Below are 26464 nucleotides of genomic sequence, written 5' to 3' on the forward strand. Positions count from 1 at the left end.
GAAAAAAGTGCACGTAACAAGAAAAGATAATCGCAGAGAAAACAAACGAAAGTAAATAAATTCGTTCGGTCTCCATGCCCCAGACCACCACAACGCCAACATTTCGCCGGATTTTTGGAGAGCCTCCACTGTAGTGGTGGTGGAGGGGCCCCCATGAACAACATTTGAATCTACATTTCATTTGTCGTACAAGTTCAAACTGAAACAATAAAGTAGCTCAATTTACATGTGGGTCCTCATCTGAAGAAAAAAACGTGATAATTATTTTCTAAATTTTTGTTGTTGAAATGAATCTCAGAGACCAGCACCACCACCACCAGCACGCCAACCCCACGCCCGCGTCACGTGACTGCGCGCGCCCTGCCGTCCCACTTACACTCAGTGCGCATGCGCGAGAAACACCCCCCCCCCCTATTTCCAACCCCCCCTCCCCACTCATGTTTTCTTTCCCAGTTCACATAAGCGGCCGCCGCCACGCGAGCCGCGCACCAATTGGCTGTAGACGCAGCACGTGACCGCCGCCCTCCACGCGGGGGGGCGGTGCCGCGCCTTGTGCGTGCTGGGAAATCTGCGCGTCCCCAGCCGCTCCAATTGCAGAGGCGAGGAGGAGGAGGAGGCGGCAACAGAAGAAGAAGAAGCGTCGGCGTGAGACGTGAGAGACGCGAGAGACGAGAGGCCGGACACCCGAGGAGGAGACGGAGACCGAAGGAGGAGAGAGGGGACAGTGATGAGAGGCGCGAACATGGCCGCGCCGCTGGCCCACTTCGACGAGGACTGGCAGGACTTCAACGAGTTCAAGGCGCCGCTCACGGCCGCCGCCTCCTCCAAGCTCGACGATTCGCTCAACTCGAACGCCGCCGACGCCGCCGCCGACGAGGACGACGATGACGGCGGCGATGTTCGTGGTGGCGGTGGTGGTGGCGATGCGTGTGGTGGTGGAGCCGGGGTGGTGAAGGTGGCCTGCTCAAGCTCGGAGGAGCTGGGCGAGCTGGTGGACAACTTCTCTGGAGATTTGGGCTGCAGCTTCCAGTCGATGGAGGACCTGGTGAGCGGCTTCGAGGAGCAGCTGACCGCCTGCTTCAGGAACTTCAACGCCCCCACCGAGGCGCTGGCCCCGGTGCGAGCCCTGGGCGAGGCGGACGGGCTCCGAGACGACGAGTGAGTGTGTGTGTGCTGTGTGCATCGTCACGGTCATCGGCATCGTGACAAGTGGCAGTGGCAGTAGTGGTATCATCAGTAGCAGCAGCAGCGGCATCATCGGCATCGTGACAAGTGGCAGCAGCAGCAGCATCAACATCGCTACCATTGAACCTCAGTCACGACATCATTGACGGTATCAAGAGCAAATTGAGCAGTATCAGCGACATGATCATCAGTCGCAGCAACATCATCATCAGTCGCAGCAACATTGAACACAGTCATCTTCCGCAGTATCATCAGCTGAAGTAGCATCAACGCGAGCATCATTTGCAGTCACAACATCATCAGTGGCAGCATCATCATCATCCTGAGCATCGTCTCGCAGCAACATGGGATATCGCCAGCAGCGGCATCATCACCGTGGACATCATTGGAGGCCGTACCCGCAACATTACACACAAGCAGCAGATACACCGGCAACATTCATCACCATTCGCCATCAGCAGTCGCATTAAACATCATTAGCGGCAACGTCACCAGCTTGGTCCGTATCGGCGGCATCACGAATAATAAGGAAGGGAAACAACATCGGGTTGAATGGCATCAGCATCATCGTAAACATGAGCAGCAAAATATGATCATTGGTTTTTTAGCCTTTTATCTGGCAACAAAACTGACACCTTTTTTTACAAGGAGTCATGTTTGCATTGACCACAATACCTGCAGTCGGAATGCAAAAAAAACACAACTCTGATAATGTATGCACTGTCCTTGAAATGTATTGGTCCACACCCGAGACAGCTTTCTTTAGAGCCTCGTCTGACATGGTGACTGCAGGTATTGTGGTCAATGCAAACATGACTCCTTGTAAAAAAAAGTGTCAGTTTTGTTGCCAGATAAAATGGTAAAAAAACAATTATCATATTTTGCTACTTGCAAATGAGGTTCCAATGATGAGCAGCAGCATTAAACATGAGCAACCTAAGTTTCAGAAACACATCAGTAGTAGCAGCGTCATTATGAGCATCAGAAGTACTTGTTGACAATAAACATAGCAGGAATAGATGTTTAACAATACCAGCATACATACATATCGCCTGCATTAGCAGCAGCAGGCTACAGGTAAAGCCGAGCCCCGGACATCAGAAGCATCATTTGGCACCAGGGCCATTAAACATAATGAGAATCATTGATGGCAGCATTAGTGGCATCCACGCCGACAAGATAGCGAGGTGCAGCTAACAGCAGCTGCGATATTAAATATTATCACCATCATTCACAACAGCAGCAGCAGCATCCGGGACGAGTGCGTGGCGACCCCGATAATCAGGGACGTAATTGAACACGATCAACATGATTAGCATAATCAGCAGTAAGAGCAGAATCGTCATTATCAACGGCGGTATTCAAGATCATTGGTTTAACGAGGTGAGATCTCGAGGCGACCAGCATCAGCATAAGGAACCTCGGTACCATTGATTGTACAGCATCATCATTAGAATAATTAGCAACAGCAACACCCATGTGCAGCAACAGCAATGAATATCTGCATCGACATTAAGATAACAATCGGTGAAAATAGTGTCAGCAGAATTCTTGAACATAATCACCGGCGGGATTGCCATTGCCGTTCGGGTTAACCATCGGCAGCAAAATCCTTATCCGTAGCAGCATGATCGTAATCAGCAAGGATTGTGCCTTCACGAGTGTTGTCGGCATTGTTAGCAGCCTGCATCGGTATCAGCATTCAGCGGCATTATTATAATGATCAGTAACAACAGCATGATCATCACCTATGGAAGTGTTATAATCGCAGCAGCAGCAGTGTCATGATTTTCATCAAGTATTTTAATTATCATCAGCCGCAGAATCATGACCAAAAACATTTTTTATACTGTAATACGGGAATAAATCTTATATCGTGCCGTAGCATGGAAAGCCTTTAAACGGGCCCTGTAATGTCACCATCAGCAGAAATATCGTGGTCATCGCAAGCAGCAGATTCAGACCTCGAGCCAATTACAATTACAATATCAATTTTATCTTAAATTCCATATACAAATACATTGTTCTTGCAATTCATTGCAATTTGCACATTTACAATTGGGATTGAACTCAGGTATGATTGCCAACCAACATCACCATTCCAGGCATTGTCACAGAGCAATCGTTTATTATCGACTGCATGAGGTGAAGTGGCAAGGGCCCCAACATCATTCTTCAACAGCAGCGGCATCATTTGCACCTTTTGCACAATTATCATGATCATCATGATTATCACCAGTAGCGTCAAACATCATCAGCATCACTAGCAGTATCACCAAAATGATAATCTTAACATCACCATCATTTTTATTATTCCAGCAGCATCATTATCATCATTATCAACCACAATTACTAAAAAGGTCGTTATCAGCATCATCACAGATGGAATATGGCACCAAGGTTGTGGGGGCCCATTCATCGTGGTGGTCATGCCATTGTGACATGATGACCAGCAGCTTAATGTTACTGGCCTTAACATTTCTAATTAAGGTGAAAGTCTTCTCCGAGGAACGTCTGCAGCATTACCAAGAAGCTTGTGGCATAAGTGAGCAGCAGCTTGCATATCATGGCCATGACAATTTCAATGAAGGCGACTTGGTGTATTGCTTATGTAGGTTAACAAGGATGTGTGTATAAACACACGGGTGTGCAAAATATGTACAATGTGCAATGTTCTATTCCATATTTACACACGGTACAATTGAGGCCGTCCCACTAACAACACTAATTTGGGTATTATTGTCATTATCACAGTTGTGGGTATTAGGACTTGGAAAATCACCACGTAGACAAGACTTGCATTTGAATAAGTCCTGATTGACTGCCTAACAACCCAAGGAGGTGGTGGGGAAGAGACACGGGTGTGCAAGTGTGCTACTTACTGTCAAGTCTAACCGCCAAGCATACTAACGCGTTTCTTAGCTGCTTGTCAAATTCCTCCGATCATCGTTACTACCGCAACGGAATACAAAGTCTGCTTCAGCAGAAAGGGAAACGAATCCGTTTTAAAGGTTAGATCACAAAATGGTGTATGCAATGGTGCATTGGTCTCAGATGACCATTAATGCTCAATTTGATCAGAGGCATGTGCAGTCGCATTGTGGATTGACCTGCATTTTTCACTCTAATGCACCTTAAGTAGAGAGTTAGGCCCCATAGTATGCTAGATAATGGTGTACTCCTTACACACTCCAGGATTCCAGAATATTTTCAACGATGTATTCATGCTACAGCACGCTGAGGTTGTCATACAATTGGATTGGACAAGTATGTATACACTACAGAACTCTAACAACAATTAGGGTGTTATTCACCATAAACCACGGAGATAGAATGTGGAAATCAGCTTGTGGGCAGGCGCTAGATGGACATCGCGAGACCATGAGAGATGGCTACAGCTTGGGGAAGCATTTTATTCTGCAGTGGATTGATCATCGTTGATTATAAATCTATATGCACCTACCACCAACGTCTTAATTTACATTTTATATCTACTCTAAAAATATAAAAACAAATTGTGATCATTATATGATGTGTCAGATAAAACTGTGTATGCTTTAGGAGATGAAACTTCTCCTTAAATAAACATTAGCACGGTGGCTATGTCTTTGAAGCCCCCCCCCCCCCCACAAAGTGTGTTATCCTTGAGAGTCAATCCCAGAGTCCTGCGTGTCTGGAGATATTGGAGATAGCACTGCTTTTGCAAAGTTATCCATTGACACGGTGGAATGACACAGACCACCCTGAATCCATCCATATTCAGCCAAACAAAAAGGGCCTTATCAACAGGCTACATTACCCAACAGGTTCAGCTTCTATCAAAGTACATGATATATACATGTACATTTCATGTAATGCATGTGGATAGAGAATTTGACTATGTTAAGCACATTCTGATCCTGTATTTTTATATTACGAACAAAAATTCCCAATATTTTACGTGAACTTAATAAACACCATCATCTGTTAACGAGGCTATAAAGATTGTTATTAAACAATAATCCTCATAATAAACAACTAAAACATCCACACCATCCCATTACATACATAATTGATTTGATTTCCATGCATTTATTATTTTTGCTAAATGTGTTCGTCACTTAGAATCATTTTTTTTTATCTTTTATGTAATGATTTTGTGGGAAACTAATGTGTACCACAAAGTGTATTGCCATTGTCCTTGAAAAAAATATTAAAGGTTTTTCATTTCCGTGGAGCTCAAAAATCAGGTCAGATGTTTTAGCCGCATTTTATTCAATGAAATGAATTAACGGTGTATGTCATACCCATTGCAATTACAGCACTGATGAACCCCCAAAGCATAAACATTTTTGTAAGTTCAGTCAAATTAAGACATTTTCCAAGTCTTGGATGCAAATGCGAGGTAATTGCCCGTGGATCCCAGGCCAGGCTATGCCGTGACGGATGTAGGGTCCTGTGTGACTAACTATGTTACATGTTTTTTTTTTACCAATCTGGAGCAAAATCAGCCTCGATATTTTTTTTTTGGGGTCTTTCGGTAAAGTCACGTAGATAGGTTCAAAGAAAATAACAAAAAACTACGACGTTTCGATCGCAACACAAGCGGTCGTCATTAGGAAAAGGGGGTTAGCCTCTAAAGTCAAACTGTTTATAAAGTGCCCAAGTGTCAGCAGCATGGGCGGGGCATCTAAGTGATGGTCAACGATAGCGTTGGTGGTGGGTTTTCCACCAATTAAAGGGCTGCCAAGTAAAAAATTAGCATGTTAATGTGAGATTGCAGAGCCGCCGCCGCGTCGAGGTACGGCGCGCGGAGGTGGCTGTGTTGGTGTGACAAATTTAACCTGTTCATGTAAAATCGGAGAGCCGAAAATAACAACATCGGAAGGTGGCAGGATGGGAACATCACAGCCAGTTATGACTTAAACTGGTTGATCAGGTCCTTCCAATGATTGCTAAATTTGTACCCATCCTCTCGGTTGAAATTGTGTCTATCTGCATATATGGATGGCTTCATGAACGAATCTTTGTTGATAGCTAGTGAGTTTGCAAAGTACCTTCGTCTTAGAGAAATCAATTTCGCGTGAGCCCATCGCATTAAAACAATGATCATCCACGGCCGAAGTATTGTGTTCACGAACACGGTCCGAGACATGTCGCTTAGTTTCCCCAATGTAACTACTGCCGCAGACACAACTTAGTTTGTAGACGCCGGGGTATTGCATGTCAGGGATCACATCCTTCACAAATGGGGTCAGATCACACATTTTATGTACTGTGTTAAATCGAACCTGGATCTTGTGTTTGCTCATGATTATTTTCTTTAAACCTATCTACGTGAGTTTACCGAAAGACCCAAAGACTATGAATTCCTGCAGTCACGAAAGCTTTAAGTCGATTTTTTTTTCAAATTTCCCAGCACAGAATTTGTCCAGCTGCAGTGAATTGCCTGATTGGTAGTTTGATAGTATCCCATTCATTGCATGTCAAAAGCTTTGGACACTTGGTGTGGATGGAGTAGATCTGCTGTAAGATGGCCTTTGGGCTAGGTCCGATTTGCATTCTAAATGAGACCAATTTAAGCCGATATAATGTTTATCTAGAATAAATTACTCTTATAATGCTGAAGTAAATGTTCTATTTAGTTAGATGTCATTATTTTGGTTGTTAATTAAAATATCTGGATATTTGTTAAGTGCTATCTTAAACCAAAATCAGGTATTCGTTTTTTTGGAAATGTTACTTTCTTATCAATTACGGTATTATGCTGTATAAAGACTTTACGTATCAATAATGTTCATATCCACAGGTATAGACAATTCTGTTTCAGGAAATACGTAGAATTTAAAAGTGTCCTGATGATACATCAATTTAATGGCCCCTGACACTTTCTTAAGCCTCTTAGTGTACATATCATTGAGGGTGAAAAAACTGCAATAAGCACACACAAGGCAGCAGTGTCACTTAACATCGACCGCCACGCCAGTCCGTGCTTACACATCCCTGCTTGTTGCGTGAAGCCAATTAATTTTAAGCAAATGTATTTTTTAACTAGCTTTCACAGCTCTGTGGGATTGCCAGCCACTGCAATCTGCACGCACACATGCTGGGCGCACTGCTGCATTGCAGTATGGCGAATGCTCGCCTTTTTCAAACTGTGGCGTTTCCCCCTAGATGTCACAGCGCTGTGGTGTGCCGGGTTCTTTTGTAGCCTCGTGGCCATACATGCATTAGTATGCAACTGCTGCTGCTATTCATGAGCATCACACCCAGTTTAAATGCGTTGCTGGTAACTTGCACATTCAGATTTTGAAAATCAATTACTTCATCAGTATATTAAGAGTTATGTCACCATTACTTTTGCATGATTTTAATGTTTTTCCATTACTTTAATGAAATTATAATGTAAATTAGAACTCGACAACAGTATAACCAGATGTATTTTTGTTGTCTAAAAATCAAACTCCATCTTTTAGCTCTATAGGTGTTTGCAGTTGTAAATGTATGTGCACATTGTGTGTGTGTATTGGGAGCAAGGGTGAAGTTGTTATGGTACTGCGCCATGACCCCAGCTGCCTGAGTTAGTCCCAGTCTATGTTGACTGACATGAATTAGTAGTAGTAGTTGCTGCAGTGTGTAAACAATCAGAACTACTGGGGGAGACAAATTCTGTCGACATGATTGCCACCTCACCACATCAAACCCTCATGCATTGTTCTAGCTATATTATGTGTTTGCAGATGTCGGGTCCTTTTAGTACAATTACAGCTACTTTGTTAGGTGAAATTACAAAGACATAACGAATGCATTTGTTTACGAATTACACAATCACAATTGTTATTGACGTAAGGTCTGGGTGCCTGCGAGAGACACTTTCCCCAATAGTCTATTTAGCATATGGGGGGGGGGGGATCTTTTGTGTGTTTTATCTGTTGGAAGTGCCCATTCTGATGACTTAGGCAGCTATTGTGCGGTGTGCTGTAATGCAGTTTATCGGAATTGCACAGTAAGTGGGCATGCATAACAAGGTTAGGGGGATTGTTTAATCACGGTCCGGGAATTAAACCCTGCGTGAAGCTGATGGGTCACACTCATCTGCCCTGCTGCCATACCAGCCACAATCTGAAAGAGCAGGGACTTGCTTACACAGTGGAGTGTAATGCCTCGGCTATCATAATATAGAGGGTCATTAATTTTTGGCATTCGTTTTTTTTTCAGAGGACGGTGGGGGGGCAAGCTAGGATTGATTGACTCGTACTGCTGTGTAATGAATTAGTTTTTTACGGCTTTTAATTCCTGGACTTTTAATTGTCATTTAAAAACTTGCCTTGATTGCTACATATTCTGGTCACGGTTTCAAAGTGAATTTCCTGCATCAATGACATTGTCCCCATGAAGCGTATTTTTCAGTGAGGATCAGTGGTGTGTATTTGTGTGTGCTGGCAATGCAGATGCGATATGCATGTCAGGCCCGAGAGCCTTGCACGGCTGGCAGATTGTCAGCCTTGTCTGCAGTTGAGAGTTACTCCAGCTTTGACATTGTGCTATTGATATGTAATACCGCAGACACGTCAACAATTAATATGGACCAGACATAGTTAGGTACTGTACATCACTGCTAGAACAATGCTTGCCTGAATGCGTTATTGTTTTTACCTGGTAGCGGGGACATGCTTTTACATATTTTCCAGAATGAATTGTTTTATGGCACTCTTGGGCAGCTATGCTTGTTCAGTATTATGTAGCTCTAGACATGTTATAGAGTGCAGCCCAAGGTGGCGGTGTGGCTTAGCGGTCACGGCACTCAGCCGGCGTGGATGATATCCAGGGTTCAAATCCAGGCAGCTGTTTGTGTTTAAAACCAGGTTTTCTTCAATAGAAAGTTGATGGTCTGAGCCTGGTCACCAATTACTGGAGGACATTATTTTAATATATGTAATGGTTTTCTAATTTCAATAACTTCCTGCATTTAAAACGAGATATAACGTTTTTGCAACTAACAATCTCATTTCGGAGTCAATGTGTAAAGGATAAAAAGGCCATTTTGAAGATTCTTTTTTGGAAGAGATTCTGTGAAACATCTCTCCCACAGGCTGTGTTCTGGCACACGGGTTCACACTGCTCTGTGGGATTTAATTATTCTTTGTCTTGTGGCATGACACGGTTAGTACAATGGGAATAGATTGGCATGAAGGACAAATATATATTTTATGCAGCGACATTCATTATTCCTGTTTTGAAAGCTGCGGAACCAAGCAATGAGTCCTCCACCTAATGGCAGACAGCTATTCGCAAAGCAGTGCAGCAAAAGCATTGGCACAAGGTGTTCTTGCATTACATAAATTGAACCCATAATGTGATGCTTTGTCAAGTGCCTAACATTTGCTATTTATTTACATGTTCAAAAGTGTCCATGAATCAGCATTGGCATTCACTGACTGCTGGCAAAAACCATTAACTGATTAAAAGCATTTGTAAACACAGTCCATTTGGTCATTTGATCTGCAGGCTGTGGGCACGGTCCTTATCTGCCTTCATCTCAATCACTTGAATACAAACAATATTTAACCTGTAATGTGACTGTTTAAAATCAATAGAAATCTAATTTTAAGTTTTGTCGGGTCTATGTAGGATACGGTTAAACCTCTGTGAGATCTGTAGCGGCTATGTTTCATACATGCTGTATAGATGCCTTGGTACTAACGGAGTGCGTTGTGCGTTGTTGACGGCGATGCAGGCTGTGGAACAAGGTGACGGACAACTACGGGAATGTCATGCCCGTGGACTGGAGCAGCTCTCACACAAGGACACTTTATTTGCCAACGCTCAACCTCAACCAGAAGAAGGTAACAACGCTGAGGATCAACGAAATATGGCCTCCCAATAATCTGGAACAGTAACGATTGCCAGCAGTGTTTTATGTATGGAGTATTCAGCCGGCATCAGTTTAGTTATGTTTAATTCCCCGTGTTGCCACTTGTTTGGACATATATAGTGACACTGGGGGAGAAATCTGTCATAAAATGGGTTTTCTTTGGGATTGCTAGACCACATTAACGTTAAGCTTAATCCGTATCAAAATAAGATGGTAACTGACAATACGATGTCATCCTTTAAGACTGCACTGTTTGTGTCGAAGGCATATTGTCAACCAAGCCATGTAATAATTATAAGTGGGAGTACGTTTTATGTTTAACATAACTTAACCCTACAGTGATACATTTTCAAGTAATTACTTTTTTTATATCATTGTCAACCGATAATTCCAATCTGATTTAATTTGTAAGCAACACCACCGTTTATAATATCTATTTTTCTCTTTCCCGCCCTAATTTAATTTCTGCTATTTGTATCATGTCCTACAACAATGCTTGCATTGATAAATATTGCAGTGGCCTTTTCATCCTTTACACAGGAGGAGGGGGGGGGATGCACAGGCCACCCGATAGTTTCAATGTAGCTGACAAAACCAAAATATGTTATTCGGTTTTTGTGTGCAGTTATTAGTGACCGGGTGTAGACCATCATCTCATTGAACCTGAGATCCCAGTTCAGTCACAGGCAACTAAAACCCAGATGCAAACCCAGAATCCCAGCAGTTCAAACTCAGCACTGACCTGTGAGCTCTCGGGGTTAGGTTACACTATTACAATCACTATCGCAATCCAAAACCTATTTTATATATATAAAAACTGAATTCACATGAACACCAAAACCAACATTTCAGACCACTGCCCCGCCTGTTTTTATATTATTTTGGCACCTCCACCGTCTTGTCTCATACGCCCTGATTAGAGCCTAGCTCTGCGTTGCCCGCAGCAACCGGATACTGTCACGTGATTGGTGTAGCAGCTGGGGAGCAATGCAGTTGCCCCCAAAGCGAGTAGCGTTACGATGTGTAGCCTGGTTTGATTGAGGGGGGGGGGGATGCTTCTGTCCTGCAGGTAAAATGTCTAGGTGGTGACAGATGACGGATTAAAAGCTTTTTGGCACGGCTGTGACAACTGCACATTTGTGAGGAGTGCCTGCATCTCCTGAGCAGAGTCATTAAATGGATAGCCCTCAACGCTCTTCACGGGTCACAAGTGATGCGAGGGGCTCTGTTTGCACAACCAAGAGCACTTGGATTGCAAAGGGGGAAAAAAGCGATTAAGCTATTCCTGCTTGGCTGCCAATACAGGATATGGTTCAATATGTAAATGTGAAAAAAATTTCCCTACACAAGTAGAAAAACCTGCTTGCATGTCATGTATATCTAATTAATCATATATAATGTGCATTGCATACATTTTAGCATTTTTCTGTAACTTTAAAATGAGTTTTATTTTTTTGTCTTCTACAGGATCCAATGTGAATTTTATCTTCTTTTTTATGATTTGTGCCAACAAAGCGAGATAGGAAATATAATTTCAAAGTGGGCTGCCACTTGGCTTATGTTGATACGATCACCGAAACTTGATGCGAGTAAGAGTTGACATCTGAAAGCGATAATCCAACATGAAGGCATTGTACATTGTCATTGCCAGAATACAGATGCTTGATGGCGCACTGCTCAAGAGATTCACTTGTGACTTTCTGTCTGACTAGTTACCGCACGTCTCGCCTTTCAGTCCAGTAATGTGAAGCAAAACACAAAGTTACCATCTGCTTCAATATTTGTGGATCTTAGCACTAGTCTTTCTCAACTTATAACTTGAGAAAATAATTCTCAGTTACACACCAGGATGCCACATGTGATGTGACTGTCAGTTGGAAAGGTGGTGTTTGCAGTGTTAGAGACCTTCTGGAAATTTTTTTTAAGAGTTTAACTTGTTTCACTTGCAAATTGGATATTTCGCTGGGGGATCTTCAGTAAACTTTGCTTCGTGGTTAACACCATTCAACATGGTCATGCATGCGTTCTGACACACAAGCCGCATGCTGGAGGAAGTTAATGTGCGCATGACAGTTTTTGAAACATTTTCTCCCGTGACCCCAAGGAAGAGCATGCGGTGACTGCAGCCCATTAGAGCAGTGCGCTGTCTGCATGAGCAAACTATGGGCTAATGGGAAAGAAGGCACAACTCGGTAATTAGTTGAGTGCCCGCCTGCATGGTAAGAATATATGGAACAGAAATATTGGATTTGCAGCAGTGGCACATGGCTAATTCATAAGTGCGTGCTAATGTGAGCTTGTTATTGTTTTCATTTTAAATGCACAAGGCCCTCCTTTATATCCACTCTGTACAATTTACAAGCCATGTAAATCAATTGTTGACTTTACTGTAAAGAGTTGGTCAATAGCACGAAGATGCTACATTTCAGGAAGAGTGTGGGTGCCATCACGCCTAGGTTCTTTCACGCTGTCGCCTCTCATCCAACTCGTCTATTCATTCCAGTGCCGCCATTCTAAGGACTAAACATGCTTTTAAACGACAACGTGCATTTTACAGCATTGCATTTCGATGTTTCAAAGGTCGATCGCGTTAACTCTGATTCATAAGGGGCCATACACGTTTCAAACAAACATTGGCGATTACAACATTCATGCTGAATGCAGGGTATGTGAGTAACGCTGTGTTCCTTGTCCAACAGGGATTGCCTTCACACTTACAGTGGGTTTTTCCCCTTAACATTGGTATATTTATGGCTTTTGCTTTGATACCTTGGCCTGTTGAAATTTACCAGTCAAATGGCTCTGGATAGGCAATTATCTTTAGGTGCAGGCTCACTTAGATTTAATGTTATTCATTGTTCGCAGCTTCAGCTCGTTGTTTGCTTTGTCGTCGTAACTATGTAGAGCATCTGATTGTGTGAATATTTAACGTTCCGCAAGTCGTCTTGTGTTGCCGGGCTGTGGTTCCTGCTGTGCGGATTAATTCGCACAGCAGACGAGGCTGCCACTGTTATTGTGCACACTGTATACCAAGCAGCAAAGCGAACCACATGGAAAAAATGGAAGCTCGCAACGTGAACATTTTTCAACATTCACGAAAATCCACATTCCTTTCATTTGCCAATGTTACGTTGTACATTTGTTTAGAAACACATCTGCTTGTACAATATGTTGATTCTATAATGTCATTTTTAAGACATTGTCTTACAATAAGACGGCTATAGCTCTAGACACCCTTTAATTATTGGAAAACTCGCAAATAATTATCGCCTGAACCTGGTTGGAGGTTTGTTGAATAAAAAAAACCTCCTGCTGTTCAGAAATGTTTAAATAACAAATATAATGGCAGCAGTGGTTTAGATGCTTATGTATACTCTCTCAGCCACGCCCTTTGCGGCTAGACTCACAAATACATTGTTTATCTATAATTCCTTGAGAATACAGAATGAATGCCTTAAAATCAGTCAATGTGGAAGTTTTAATTTAACTTACCGTTACCCTGACCGTTTCTTAAATTCCCCACTTCACCTCTGTCTAACCAGCAATATAAATACGTGTACCTACCACAGTGAGTTGATTGGCAGGGTCGCGTATAGTGGGGTGAAGTGTGGGTACTGCCACCTCTTCCCAGACTTCTAATCAGTGGGCAAGAGTAGACTTAACTACCCTATAGAGGGGCTCCAGAGCTCCCTTGAGCAGAGTCCCTTCTATCAGCAATGACGTGAGCATGTATTTTCACCTTTTTTTGTACTCATTTTAACAGTTGGGAAAGACAGCACTTCCGAGTTTCATAAAGATTAGGGGTAGGCTGTTTTGTTGGACTGGACTGGCTGTCTGGGCGGTGGTGTGACCCTGCTCCCCTCCACGGCGACATCTGCTCGCAGGAGAAGGAGGGTGTTAACCTGGATCTCTCTGACGACGAGGAGCTACGCGATCAGTTGGACATGCACTCCATCATCGTGTCCTGCATGCAGCCAGAGGAGCCGCTCTTCACCGCCGAGCAGGTATAGCCGCTCTCCGTAGGCGCAACCAACTCCACCGAGCCCTCGCTGTGGACGTTGGCAACCACGTGCTTGGGTCAAAGCTGCTGTGGCAATATGTAAACTACCTTGCCAGGTATGCAGGAGGACGTGGGTTCAATCCCAACCCTGACGGCTGTATATGTGGAGTTTACATGTTCTCTCCGTGGTCACGTGGATTTTTTTCTTCGGGTCCGTTTTTTTCCTCTACATTTAGAAACATGCGTTTATAGTATTTGGATGCTTTAAATTTACACGTGATAAGCTACCTCGTTAGGCTATCATTTGTGGCCAAGTCGCTTCTGACTACGAGCTATAGAGCTCAGTAGGCCTTACCTGGTAAAATAAAATTGTCTAGTTTCAATGTAAGTGAAACCTACAATTCTCTGGTGTGTCCAGGTCGTGCCACGTATTAATTAACTGGATTTCCAATTTTGATTTAAAGCTTTCGTGACTGCAGGGATTCATTTTCTTGGTTCTTTCGGTAAAGTCACGTAGAAGGGGAATAATAAAATAATAAACATATAAAACAATATAAAAATATAAAAAATATGTTTATTATTTTATTATTTCCCTTCTATGTGACTTTACCGAAAGAACCAAGAATATGGATGTCCAATGTTTCGCTGCCCGTGCTGGGAGCTTCAGCGACTGAAACATGTCGGTTGAAACGTCAGATATCTTGCAGAATAACGCACGGCACATCCACATCTCCCATTAGCATGCTTGGCTATGTATGTTGCGAATGAAGCTCTACAGGCATGCATCCAGAAAGAGCTATATAGCATAACAGCGTCCACATACCTCGTAATCTAAGGTTCAGTTAATATTTACCCTCGTGTTGTGTATATGAACTCAAGATGGAGATTGCATAAGAGCCGTGTTTTGTTAATTATTTAAAGGGAACGTTTTAGCCATATTTACTGTGGTGATCCATTATGTTTTTGAAGGTTTTGTGTATAATTTACTGTGCATAGTTATCCGGTTGTCTTGGACAGTGTCTTGAAATCCCCTCTATTTAGACAGATAAATAACAATTGTTAGGAAGAGGCATTTGCATGCATGCAAGCGTTATAAGTCTGTGACGCCTATCACTGATCAAGGCCTAACACTGTACTAAAAGTTACATTTCATTTTAAACTGTAATACGACGTGTGGAAGATGTCTAAAAAACATTAATGTTTTTGTTGTGTTTATTAAGATTATTTTATTATCTTCACAGGGAATTGAATTCGTTGGATTTGTGCAAAGTTCAATTGTGCATAGATTTCATAATTTTGTATTTTCTACATTTAATATTTCCTTTATATTCATGTTCAGCATCTTATCAGGCAATTATGTTTAGCTGCACATCTCAAAAAATATTGTTTGAGCTGGTAGATCATTTTTATGATTAAGTGTCCCTTAGTTGCATGGACTTTACCCGCTTTAAATGCTTACAGCTACATGAGATAAACGACGCTTAGTCTGGCTCTTTTACCACACACTGCCATGATTAGGGCACGGTGGATGGAATTCAATGACAGTCGGTTCAAGCGATGTATTCTTGTGTGCCCACATTCGATTGCATTGATTGAGTTTGTGGCTGGGTCACGTCAAGTTCCCCTGTACACTAGGGCTTTGTGCTTGAACATGGGCTCGTAAGATGAGGCTTTGTTTACGAAGGGCTATCAAATTGTAGGGTATTTTCTAACATACATGTTGTGCACTGTGATTCACATGTGTTGATGTGTGACGGATGGTTGCCAGCTGCTTGCACGTATCGTGTACAGTGGTGTTCAACTAAGGTGGCCTGAAAGAGTAGAAAAGGCATGGTTTGTGCTTTGCGGGCAGGCAATGGTTAGTGTTGTGATGATGTAGGAGGCCATGCCTAAGTGATTTCTTGTGTATTGACTAAACATGCACTGCACATGAGAGGTTGGATCAATAGACACTCTGCCGTATGGCAGTGGGTGTTTGGGTTACGGTGAGGTTTCTATGGGTGAGCTCAATTGAGTAAAATTGGGGCCGAGCATCGTCCGGCAGAAGTAATTTGTCATGGACTGAGTTTTGTTGGAGTTTGTGTGGCCCTTTGTCCCAGAACTGGATCCGAATTGTAACCCAGTGCAATTGCAAATGCTGAATGGGATTTCATGAAAAAGAGTTTTGAGTGAGATTTTTGTGGATGAACAAAGAGTATTATTGTTTATCATTACTATGGCTGCGAATCCAGTAGTATAGATTCAAGAGTGGCTATAGTGAAGCAAGTTTTATGTACACATGAATATATAGCATTTGTTCACAATTTATTTAAAGATTGCTGTTGAACATAAGAAAAAGATACATGAAAACAGCATATTTTTCAAGATAACTCTTGAAGCGTAGGCAACTCGCACATGATTTGTTCCAATCCTCCAAAGAGTTTCGTCATTCAGTTGACTAGAAACATTTAGATTTGCAGATACCCAATAAAGTAAAGGCTCTGATATTTGAATCTTATGGCGGGACCCCGGGGTCAAAATCGTAATAAATTTATTTTTAGCGACTCCGTCCCACCGTGCACAAGCGCCGCGACCCGCCTGGCGCAGATCATTCTGTTGTCATGTCCAAGCGCAGCAGCGAGGACGAATGCGCAGAAGAAACAAAACTTTGGTGAGCGCATCGTGTAGAGCTCGGCGAGAGGAATAGATCACCGGGGTCCCGCCATCCCGCCGTTAATTTGTTGAAAATGCTATAACAGCTGTTCCTTGTGGCCCTTGTGATTGCTTCAGCCCTGGACTGTCCTGTCTTGTCTGACAAGTTCTGCACAGAACATCATTGTCATTCATACAGATGTACATCATGTGTCCATTTGCCCTATGTTGCGATTTTAATTTGAATGCACGAGGGTACGGAGGACTTGTTAACGCTTGGCCACGTGTGCAAGTCATTATCCTCCCCATTCAAATCCTTTACCAAGTGGGTGCACATCCGTGACCTAGATTTACTGCCTGTGCCTTTTGCAGTCTTTTTTCATGGGAGCAGCAGCAATGCTGATTAAATGTTAAAGGGGGGCACCCCAGGAGCAAGGCTCCACTCCTGCTTATTAAATTGAATTTTATCAGCTCACCAAGAGTTGTAGTCCAGATGTGCCCCCCCCAACCCTTCTAGAGGGCTTTAAGAGAATGATACCAAATATTACGGTTTTGTAAATCTTGCTGTCTCATATGATGTTGCCATACAAACGCTATGAATTAACATTTCCTAGTCTGTTCTAATGTACATACTAATGACTTAAATGCATTTATTAGGTGATGTTAAGTGAATGTAAATATCCGAGTTTCCATGGTTTCCAGCATTTCTTGCTGCTGCGGTGAAATGTTAATGAGAAGCCAGATGAATTGCTGCGTTCGCAGCAGCGGCAGCAAGCGTGTCATTGGCGAGAACGCCCCAATACCCATTAGAGCATACATTTAATTACAAGTTTCTCTTAATGAACTACGGACTGATTTTAATATTGAAAGCGTAAGCAGGGGCTGTGAGATTACTCCAGTGTATTACCACTGGGAGCTATCACAAGAGGGTCTTGTTTTAGATTTTCCACCCGACTTTGAATGGCAACGTCCTTGCATGAGACAGGGCCATTACCGCACTTTGCAAGCAATATGTGCAAATGTGAAATTCACCCTCCTTTTCTGCTATGCTGCAGCTCATGCTTAACAATGTGGACACCAATGGCTGTATGGTGGCAAATCCATTCTACTTTAGTCATCGCTGAGCACCCAGTGGTGTGCCAATGACAACAGCTGTGGCCTGATGAAATCCCTCCCCCCCCCCCCCCCAATGCTACATGTGTCTGGCATGCGATGATGGCTCACTTGCCTATGAATGTGCCAGAAAATGGGCCTGTTGTGGAGTGGGGATAAAAGCTTAAGCAAATAAACCCTTTTTAACTCTTGCAAATAACATATGGTTGCTTGCACGAGACAGATAACCTAATAATTATTATTTAACGTAGCATCATTTAGGCTTTTATCGTTTCTAAATGTGTTTACGGGATGGGTTGATGTGATGCATAAGTAAGACACAAAAGAGCTAAAATCCCTCATGGTATCAATTGTGCCAACATTGCTTTTGCAATTCTATTACCGTGAATCACCCATATGCTTACGTATTGCCGAATCTACACACAGTAAGCATTCAAATGTTAAACAGGCAAACATGATGTGTGCTTGGGTGACATTCTTTAATTGCCCTCCACCCCAATTTTAGTGATGCGCTGCGTTACATTTATTTTCCCAGATCGAAAGGTAGCCTGGGATGATGGAATCACTTACATACCTTAGCCTGCTACTGAAGGACTCGAGCCATTTGAAGAATAATTCATCTGTTTGGGGGCTCACTTTTTGTTGACAAACCCACTAGACTCACCAAGTTTGTATAATTTGTAGTAACCGGCGTGCTCCATGTTGAGTAGGGGTGGAACGTTGCCATCTGTTCGTGGATTAATCGTGCTTTTTAAAGATAAAGGGTCGCATTCATAGGGCGCTTAAATGCTGTGGCATTTCGATGGTTCTTACAAAACACAGAAACCATGGAAAGTGCATGGACGGCCATGACAGGGATAAAAAAAGGGGAAAAGGTCGAGGGGAAATAGATATAATAGACATGAAAGAACAGCAAATGAAGGACATCACAAGAGCACGAAACCAGCCAACAACCCGAGTATCAGTAAAGAGTCCGAGGGAAGGTCCAGCAACACCGCAAAGCAGAGGAACCAGCCTGTCTCACCATCTACACAATCACCACCATCCATCCTCACGAACCACCAACCCACATGTTTGGGGAATGGAGTAGCAGCGAGGCCCCGGTCTCTTGTGACACTGTGACCGGCCCACGTACACTTTTGACAGCACTCCAATTATGGTGGATTTCGTTCGACGTGCGCCGTCTTCTGTGGCAGGTGATTGAGGAGCTCGAGGAGATGATGCAGGAGTCGCCAGACCCAGAGCCAGAGGGTGTGCCGACACCAGGCCAGTCCGACCGCCTCTCACTGCTCTCCCTGGAGGTGGCAGCTCTCAAGCAGTCTCCCGTGTCTGACAAGGGTGCGCCGGCTGACGGTGAGTTTGAACCAGTGGCTCACTCGACCCGATCGTTCGTTCTTTATTTCCAGAAACACAGGTTCGGTTTCCAGCCCATGTGCACTGCGGGCATTTGTTTTGTTTGCCAGGTGTCAAGCCCTCCCCGTGGGTTGTCTCCAAAAAAGAAATATAGCACTGGGTGTACTGTATCAGCCAGTGCTTGGGATGCTAAGGCAGAGTACTATATATATATTAAGCTCCACTTCTATCTCATGCACTGTACCAGCTGTAATAAGTTTCCGCTCATACATTGTTTTCACAACTGATTCACATTGTGATGGACTTCAGCTGTTGTCGTGCCCTGCCATGAATATGTTCTCTAAGTGTGCTATGGGAGCACGTGTTCAATAGAGCATTAGCACATTTATGCAGAACTCAACCATTTATCAGTCGTAACATCACCATGACTTAAGACGGTCCTTTTTTTCTTCATAGATCTTGTGCCTGCGGAGTACTAACGTATGCCCATTGCCCATTGACAGCGCTTAAGGGCCTGTCTGTGGCCCGGCTCATGGAGATGCTGGAGGACATGGAGACAGCAGTTCGCACGTTTTCTGAGGAACTCATCCAGCAGCTTGCGCTGAGGGACGAGCTCGAGTTCGAGAAGGAGGTGAAGAATAGCTTCATCGCCGCCCTGGTGGAGGTGCAGAACAAGCAGAAGGAGTTCCGAGACATCATGAAGAAGAAGAGGAGAAGCAATGGTGCCTCGCCAAGCCACCGCCGTGACAAGGGGACCATTGCGCCTGGCACAGTGAGCTCTAACTAACTCTCACAATTTCGATTTAAAGCTTTCGTGACTGCAGGGATTCATCTTCTTGGTTCTTTCGGTAAAGTCAGGTAGAATGGAAATAATAAAATAATAAAAATGTAACATTATAAAATAATTCTCACGACGTTTCGGCCACAACGCAAGCAGCCGTCCTCAGGTGGAGAACAGGTCTGTCGAGAAGACAGAGATTCAGACTCTGTCTTCTCGACAGACCTGTTCACCTGAGGACGGCTGCTTGCGTTGTGGCCGAAACGTCGTGAGAATTATTTTATTATGTTTTATTATTTTATTATTTCCATTCTACGTGACTTTACCGAAAGAACCAAGAAGATAACTCTCACAACTTTTATTTTACCAGGTAAGGCCCACTGAGCTGTATAGCTCTTTTTCAGAAGCGACCTGGCCACATGATACCCAACAGAAGCGGCTTATCACGTGGACATTTATAATTGCCAAATACTCCTAAGCGCGTGTTTCTAAATGTGGAGGGAAAAACTGGAGGACTCGGAGAAAAATCCACACGATCATGGGGAGAACAGTGCAAACTCCAAATATACGGGTGTCAAGGTCGGGATTGAACCCATGACCTCCTTCCTGTATACCAGGCGAGGTAGTTAACATCTCGCTATTGTGGCACCCATGCTACGGTAGGGCTAGTTGGATAATTAAATTATCAATTGCTCTATCAATTTATTGGATAGGAACAAAATAGTTGAAAAATTACTCACCTTTTTTTTCCCCACGTGTGTCCTGCTGGATGGGAGGTGATGGGCTGAGCTTGGTGATGTCGGAGATTTCCTACTTTTGGAGGATGCAGGGTGTTGTGGTGGCCATAAAAACACGAGTAGGTTACTTGTCATCCGAGCTTGAGCTCCCCGCCGATCTCCAGAAATATTCACTGCCAAAACTAAATTCAGGAACCAGCTCTATAGCAGTATCACTAACCTGGGTATATACACACATACCTCAGCAAATTCTGAGGCTCTTGCAATGATGGAGCAGAATGCATTTCGATTAGAAACAATTTGTCCAGATCAAAAATATTCCCTTCCAGTACCCATGTATTGTTTTAAAATATTTATTTCAGTGATGCAGGAATATTGTTTGCAGGCAGTTTTAAAGTACGTCTCAGTTGGCCATATACCACATAAAATGAAATTGCAGGCCATATCCAGCCTGTTGGCAATAGGTTCCCCATCCCTGCTCCATAGCAATGGTTTATATATTTCCTTTGGGCAGCTTTTCCATGTTAGTCAGTAGTTCCATTCAGGAGTAAATTAGATCATTTATTTTGTGCATCTGTTGAATGGTGAAAATCTGATGTCTGGTAGTTTGTGGATTGAAGTGCAAGAAACATTTCTCCGGAGTGTCGCTGTTTGTCCATTAATGCCACTCAAAGCTCCTTGTCCATTTGAAGTGGCTAGCTCTTATGAATTGTATCACTGGAGCTATAATAATAAAAAATTAAATGTATAACATTTACAGCCCTTTGTAAATCCGCTGCTAGATAAAGGACTGCTTGATACTATATTGGTCATAAGGTTTGTTAAACAATACTTCACCACGCTTTTCAGTACAGGTTGGGACCAGTTCTGAGATCCCTTGCTACTCATGTTACCGTGATTGGAAATGGAGCTCAGGTTTGCTAGTGTCACAGTGCGGTACGCTAACCGCTGCGCCACCACTCAACCCCAATCTGTACTATGAACACACCATAAATCAAATGGTCTCATATTGTTTTGGTTGGGCTTCCTACAAAATGGTGCACAATTATGGCAGAACATCAATATAGCATTACCTTGTGCTGCACTCTGGAACCACTTACTGTACAAAGCTGTGTCAAAGGCACGATGCACAATTATGGTTTTGCTTGCAAGTACTAATATAAATGTATTTTCACTGGCTGGCCTACACGGTCATAATTGTAAACTATAACACAGGCGGATTGCTTACAGTGCTTACATTTTTTATGAAAGGTAAATTATGAAAAGACAAACCGCCATGCATCCGAGATGCATCCTGTTTGCAGTGATCTTGATGATGCTTATACATGTTTTGAGCTGCACGCATGCTTCATTGGACATAATAGTATGTTTTGTGCTGTGCTCGAGCTTGTAATTATTTATTTTGTAATTATTGTAACGTTAATTACAAAGGTTCAGCAGGCCCTTTTAAAAGTGTTATGCTAATTGTAACCTTTGTTGAATTGGCCATTATCGTGCGCACTATAAAATTGAAAAAAAAGCACTTTTGGGTCGTGAAAGAATAATGCATTTCTCTAACTGCCATTTTCGTATTTGCAGACAACATACAACACGTTTTTTTCCCCAATAATTGTGTAAAATCGTACATTTTGTTTTGTTTAAAACAATAATGGATGTCCTTGATGAAACCAATTTAAATTGCACTCTCTTACCGCAAAACACACCATCATGCCGGGCCTTGTACTTGTCAAACGTTAACTTGTATCAAGAGAGCAAGGGCAATGTGATTAAGCCGTGAATGCTCTCACTGTGCGGTTTCCTTGTGTGTGTGTGTCATGGCAACAGTACTTGACGACCGTGATCCCGTATGAAGACAAGGAAGAGCCACCATCTGTCCAGCAGCTGCAGGTCCTCATTAAGAGTAAGGCATGGATGGGTGGAGGTGGCCAATTCCCCTTTTCCACTAGCACAGCCGGGCCGGGCCAGTTCTGGGCCCACACGGTACAGGTGGTTTTCCTGCTGAATATTTGCTGTGCTATGCCGAGCCGACTCGAAGCCAAATCGTGGTAATCTAAATCTGGTTCGGTGGGGCCAAGCAGGGCAAGGTGCGTCGCTAACCACATGTTCATTGCACATGACGGTGGTCAGTCAACATCAATTTAAAACCTTTTTGATATGTAGCTCTTTTTCAAAAGCAACCTGGCCACAAATGATAGCTCAACGAAATGGCTTATCATGTGGGAATTTACATAGCAGCCAAATACTGTAAACGAATATTTCTAAATGTTTAGAGAAAAAACGTAGAACCCGGAGAAAAATTTTACGCGACTACAGGGAGAACATGCAAACTCCAAATATACAGGCATCAGGGTCGGGATCGAACCCATGACCTTCTGTATACCAGGCGAGGTAGTTAACATCTCGCCACCGCGGCACCCTGCAGCATCACTGCATCATCCACATGATTCTTGACTCATACATTGCGTGCGATGTGAGCGGCAGGGCTTTGTTCTGCAGTGGACAAACAAACCAGCGCCTGTCGAGCCGTGCTGGGCACACTCGTCACAGCCCTGGCACGGCTCGGTTGTGCAGTGGAAAAGAGAGGCGTCACCGGTTCGGGATGATGTGGCTTGGGATGCTATTGCCATGTCAGACTTGTGAGTCAGCACCACTTAGATCTTGGGTGCTAATCCAGCCGGTGATGCTGAAAAAAATTCATTCATTTAAATTAGATGTTTAATGTAATTTGGCATGTTCCTTTGCACACGAAAAAATCAATCTGACTTGCAGAGAACACATTAAAAGTTGTTTCCCTCGAGTGGATGAAGACGCCTATTAAATAGATTTCTGAATTAGTTCTGCGGTGTCATCTTGTGCGGCCGTTTTGACACAAGGGGGGAGTGTACTGCAGGTACAGAGAGTTCTGAATGGAATTTTCCTTGCCTCATGACATGACACTGATAGCAGGGTTCTCATATAATTTGAAGAGGGAAAAGCTACAATGTGTGCTTCAAGCCACATGCAACAAGTTCTACCTTTTAAACGCGAACAAAATGATTGCTGCCAATGCGGTTTCAGCTTGAACGCGGCGATAAAAGTGGTTGTCTTTCATACCCATCTCGATCATTTTTTCCTTGCAGACAATTATTTTGCCCTGGAACATGATTTATATGCAGATGTTAAATCTCCCCGTGATATGTTTTGCATTTTTTTTCAGTGTCTCTAAGCTCCCTCGTTCAATAAATAAATGCAAATTTTCCAAATGTGGAAATTACAAATATAGCAGGGCCACTTTTGAACACAGCCACTTACTTCCCACAGTTTTACTTAATTTATCCAACTCAGATTAGCATAAACTGCTTACAAAAAATATAGCTTAAGGAAAACCTTGTCATGCGATCTGCCCCAGAAATCTATTGAGTTTTAGTATTTTTCATATGAAAACAATGTATGCTGATTGCTCTTTTTTATTGCAAATGCCACCAACAGTCTTGAAAGCAATGAAGGATGACAGTGACAGAGTTCCCAGCTTGCTAACCGACTACATTCTAAAAGGTGAGCATCACATGATGGTCATTTGTTATCTTGTTTGCTAGCATGAAGGTTTATAATCAAATTATGTTGGTGCTTGATGGATTGATTTAATAAATTGACAGATGCAAAATGTAAAAATAATTTAGCTTTTGAGCCATTTAAGTATATTGCCTTCAGATAATTGTCGGAGATGGCAGTCTATTAATAATCTCTTTCATCATATTGCTGATTTGTGTCAGCTGCAAACCATCATCAATTATGCTGGCGCTGAGATTTAGTTTGTTTTTGTATTCCGCTGGGAGTTCCCTTCATGCATGTTAACAGGATGAGTTGGATTGTCATGAAGGCTCCTGCATGGACAACATTTCTGCAAGCCACAGTTATTGTGAAACGAAGGCAAACATGTTTTTAAACACGTTCTTTCTTTATTAACGTGTAAAACAGCAAAGAAAAAAACTCGACAATAATTGTACTTCAGGGAGACAGAATATGGTCATTTTGGCCAACAGCTGGATGAATAATTCACGGAAATTGTTAGGTGTTACTCATTTTATCTTGGATATATATTGTACACTCACATTAATAACACCACTGCATTCACCTTGAGCTTGCTGGTTATACATATTATAGTTTAATTATACTCTATATAAATGAAGCAGCAATGGGTGGTCATTTCCTGTTGATGCGCACTCATGTCCTTGCATTAAAATGCCCTTTCCTGGAAAGCCTTGTTCTTCTAACCCCACTTGAAGTCTCTCTTGCCAGTAAAATCAAAACATCCAATGGAAAACACTCCATCACAGCCCAGATGCCATTGTTCCCAGATGCTGTCTTGAAGCTCTTCATATCAGCTAGTTGACAATGTCCACAGGGCAACTGACATTTTCTCAAACTGACGTGATCTTGCACGGTTTGTGCGCTGCTTGCCAATGACCGCTTCCTCTGAAGTCTGATAACGATGACCAGTTTGTTTTCCCATTTAACTAACACGCTGTGCTGTAATATCTCGCAACTTGCAACCCTCGCCTCTCGTTACGCGGAGTTCCTGTGACGCTTTGTTTGACTCGCAGTATCGTTTGTTTATGCCACGTTAGCAGTCATGTGATAGCGGAACAACATGAGGGCACTGTGGTACCTCTGCCCTGCCCTAAGGTTTGTGTGTTGACGTGCTGGTGGCAGCCAGCTGTGTGTCCGCTTGCGTAACCTTGAACCCCGCCCCAGTCAGCCCATTTCTCACCTTGACGGACGGAAGTCTGCAACCCCTGCCTTGCTTTAGCGACGCATTCTGTCAAGGTGAAGAGCTAATCGTGGCCAGTGCTGTTTGATTCCAATCACAATTGGCCATCATTTCCTTACGCGTCATAAGTGTGGATGTAGACATGATTTTATAGTTATTATTACATTGTTTTGAATGATAGTGGTGTTTTTTGTCAAATGCAATACCAGTTCATCAGAAGAAAATCCAGCCCTTGAAAAGCATTTGAGAATGCAAATTTGCCAATTAAGCAATCAAGTTAATAAAATGTAGTCACTGATGAACAACAGCTTATTAATGCAAGTCAGGGGTGCTGCCGATTTCTGTTGACCTTTCATGCGTTTCATCGTTGCTTTGCTCATTAAGCCCTGTGGACTTGTCTTGTCTCGTGCTTTGTGTACCTACAGTAGTTGTCTGTTTTCAAGATGAATGTGTACACGTTTTTTTTTATTTTATTTTTCAGATAATAAGCAGCAAAGGCTGCAGCCTGATAGCACATTGCTACTACTAATAGCTGCAGAGAAGTATAGTGAGGATGTTAGATGAGTTGATGTAATTTTTCAACAATGTGGTACTGAAAACAAATATTTTCTACCCACAATTTTAATAATATTGCAAATGTACCCATAAGAGGAAGACAAATTTTAATTAAATTAAATTGTTCATGCACAATAGCATTAAACATGTTTGCTGAAACACTCCCAATGAAATTTTCAATGATTTATTCATGTGACTGACTAAGCAGTTAGTACTTTGATGGAAGCCTGGCTTGGCTTGGAATACAAAGTTTTGTAGGCTTGGATTAAAGTGGCCAGATGGCAGCAATAGATAGATATTTTATCAAATCTGTGCGGCGCTTTAACTTTTAACCCCTCGTAATGATTCTTGTTCTTTGAAATATTTTAAAATATAAGGCCAAGCCTAGGTTTGTTTTAACGCAGTTAGATATGTATAACATATTTTAGTTTTAAAGAGAGGTGATGTAGTTTTGTATCTGCCATTGAACCACAGAATTTCTGTCCGAGACGGGGTCATTGCCTAACGT

The 26464-nt window shown here is 42.8% G+C and overlaps 1 protein-coding gene across 3 annotated transcripts in view; it reads left to right on the plus strand.

The window, feature by feature from the left end:
• Window positions 1–570: 570 nt before the first annotated feature.
• The window catches only part of LOC133342429 (fasciculation and elongation protein zeta-2-like), a 30942-nt gene continuing 5048 nt past the window's right edge, over window positions 571–26464 (plus strand). The window contains exons 1-8 of one of the 3 annotated variants that reach the window (XM_061551613.1): window positions 571–1158; window positions 9902–10010; window positions 13924–14043; window positions 18980–19136; window positions 19640–19908; window positions 22476–22551; window positions 24120–24185; window positions 25262–25316. In XM_061551613.1, coding sequence (XP_061407597.1) covers window positions 728–1158; window positions 9902–10010; window positions 13924–14043; window positions 18980–19136; window positions 19640–19908; window positions 22476–22551; window positions 24120–24185; window positions 25262–25269 — 1236 coding nt within the window. In that variant the 5' untranslated portion in view covers window positions 571–727 and the 3' untranslated portion in view covers window positions 25270–25316. Of the gene's footprint in view, window positions 1159–9901; window positions 10011–13923; window positions 14044–18979; window positions 19137–19639; window positions 19909–22475; window positions 22552–24119; window positions 24186–25258; window positions 25317–26464 lie in introns of all 3 variants that reach the window. The other 2 variants (XM_061551612.1, XM_061551611.1) reach the window with 2 other exon arrangements.

This window comes from Lethenteron reissneri, chromosome 14 (genome assembly GCF_015708825.2).
Source record: "Lethenteron reissneri isolate LAM-NWPU_2019-01 chromosome 14, ASM1570882v1, whole genome shotgun sequence".
In the NCBI taxonomy this organism is placed as follows: Eukaryota; Metazoa; Chordata; class Hyperoartia; order Petromyzontiformes; family Petromyzontidae; genus Lethenteron; species Lethenteron reissneri.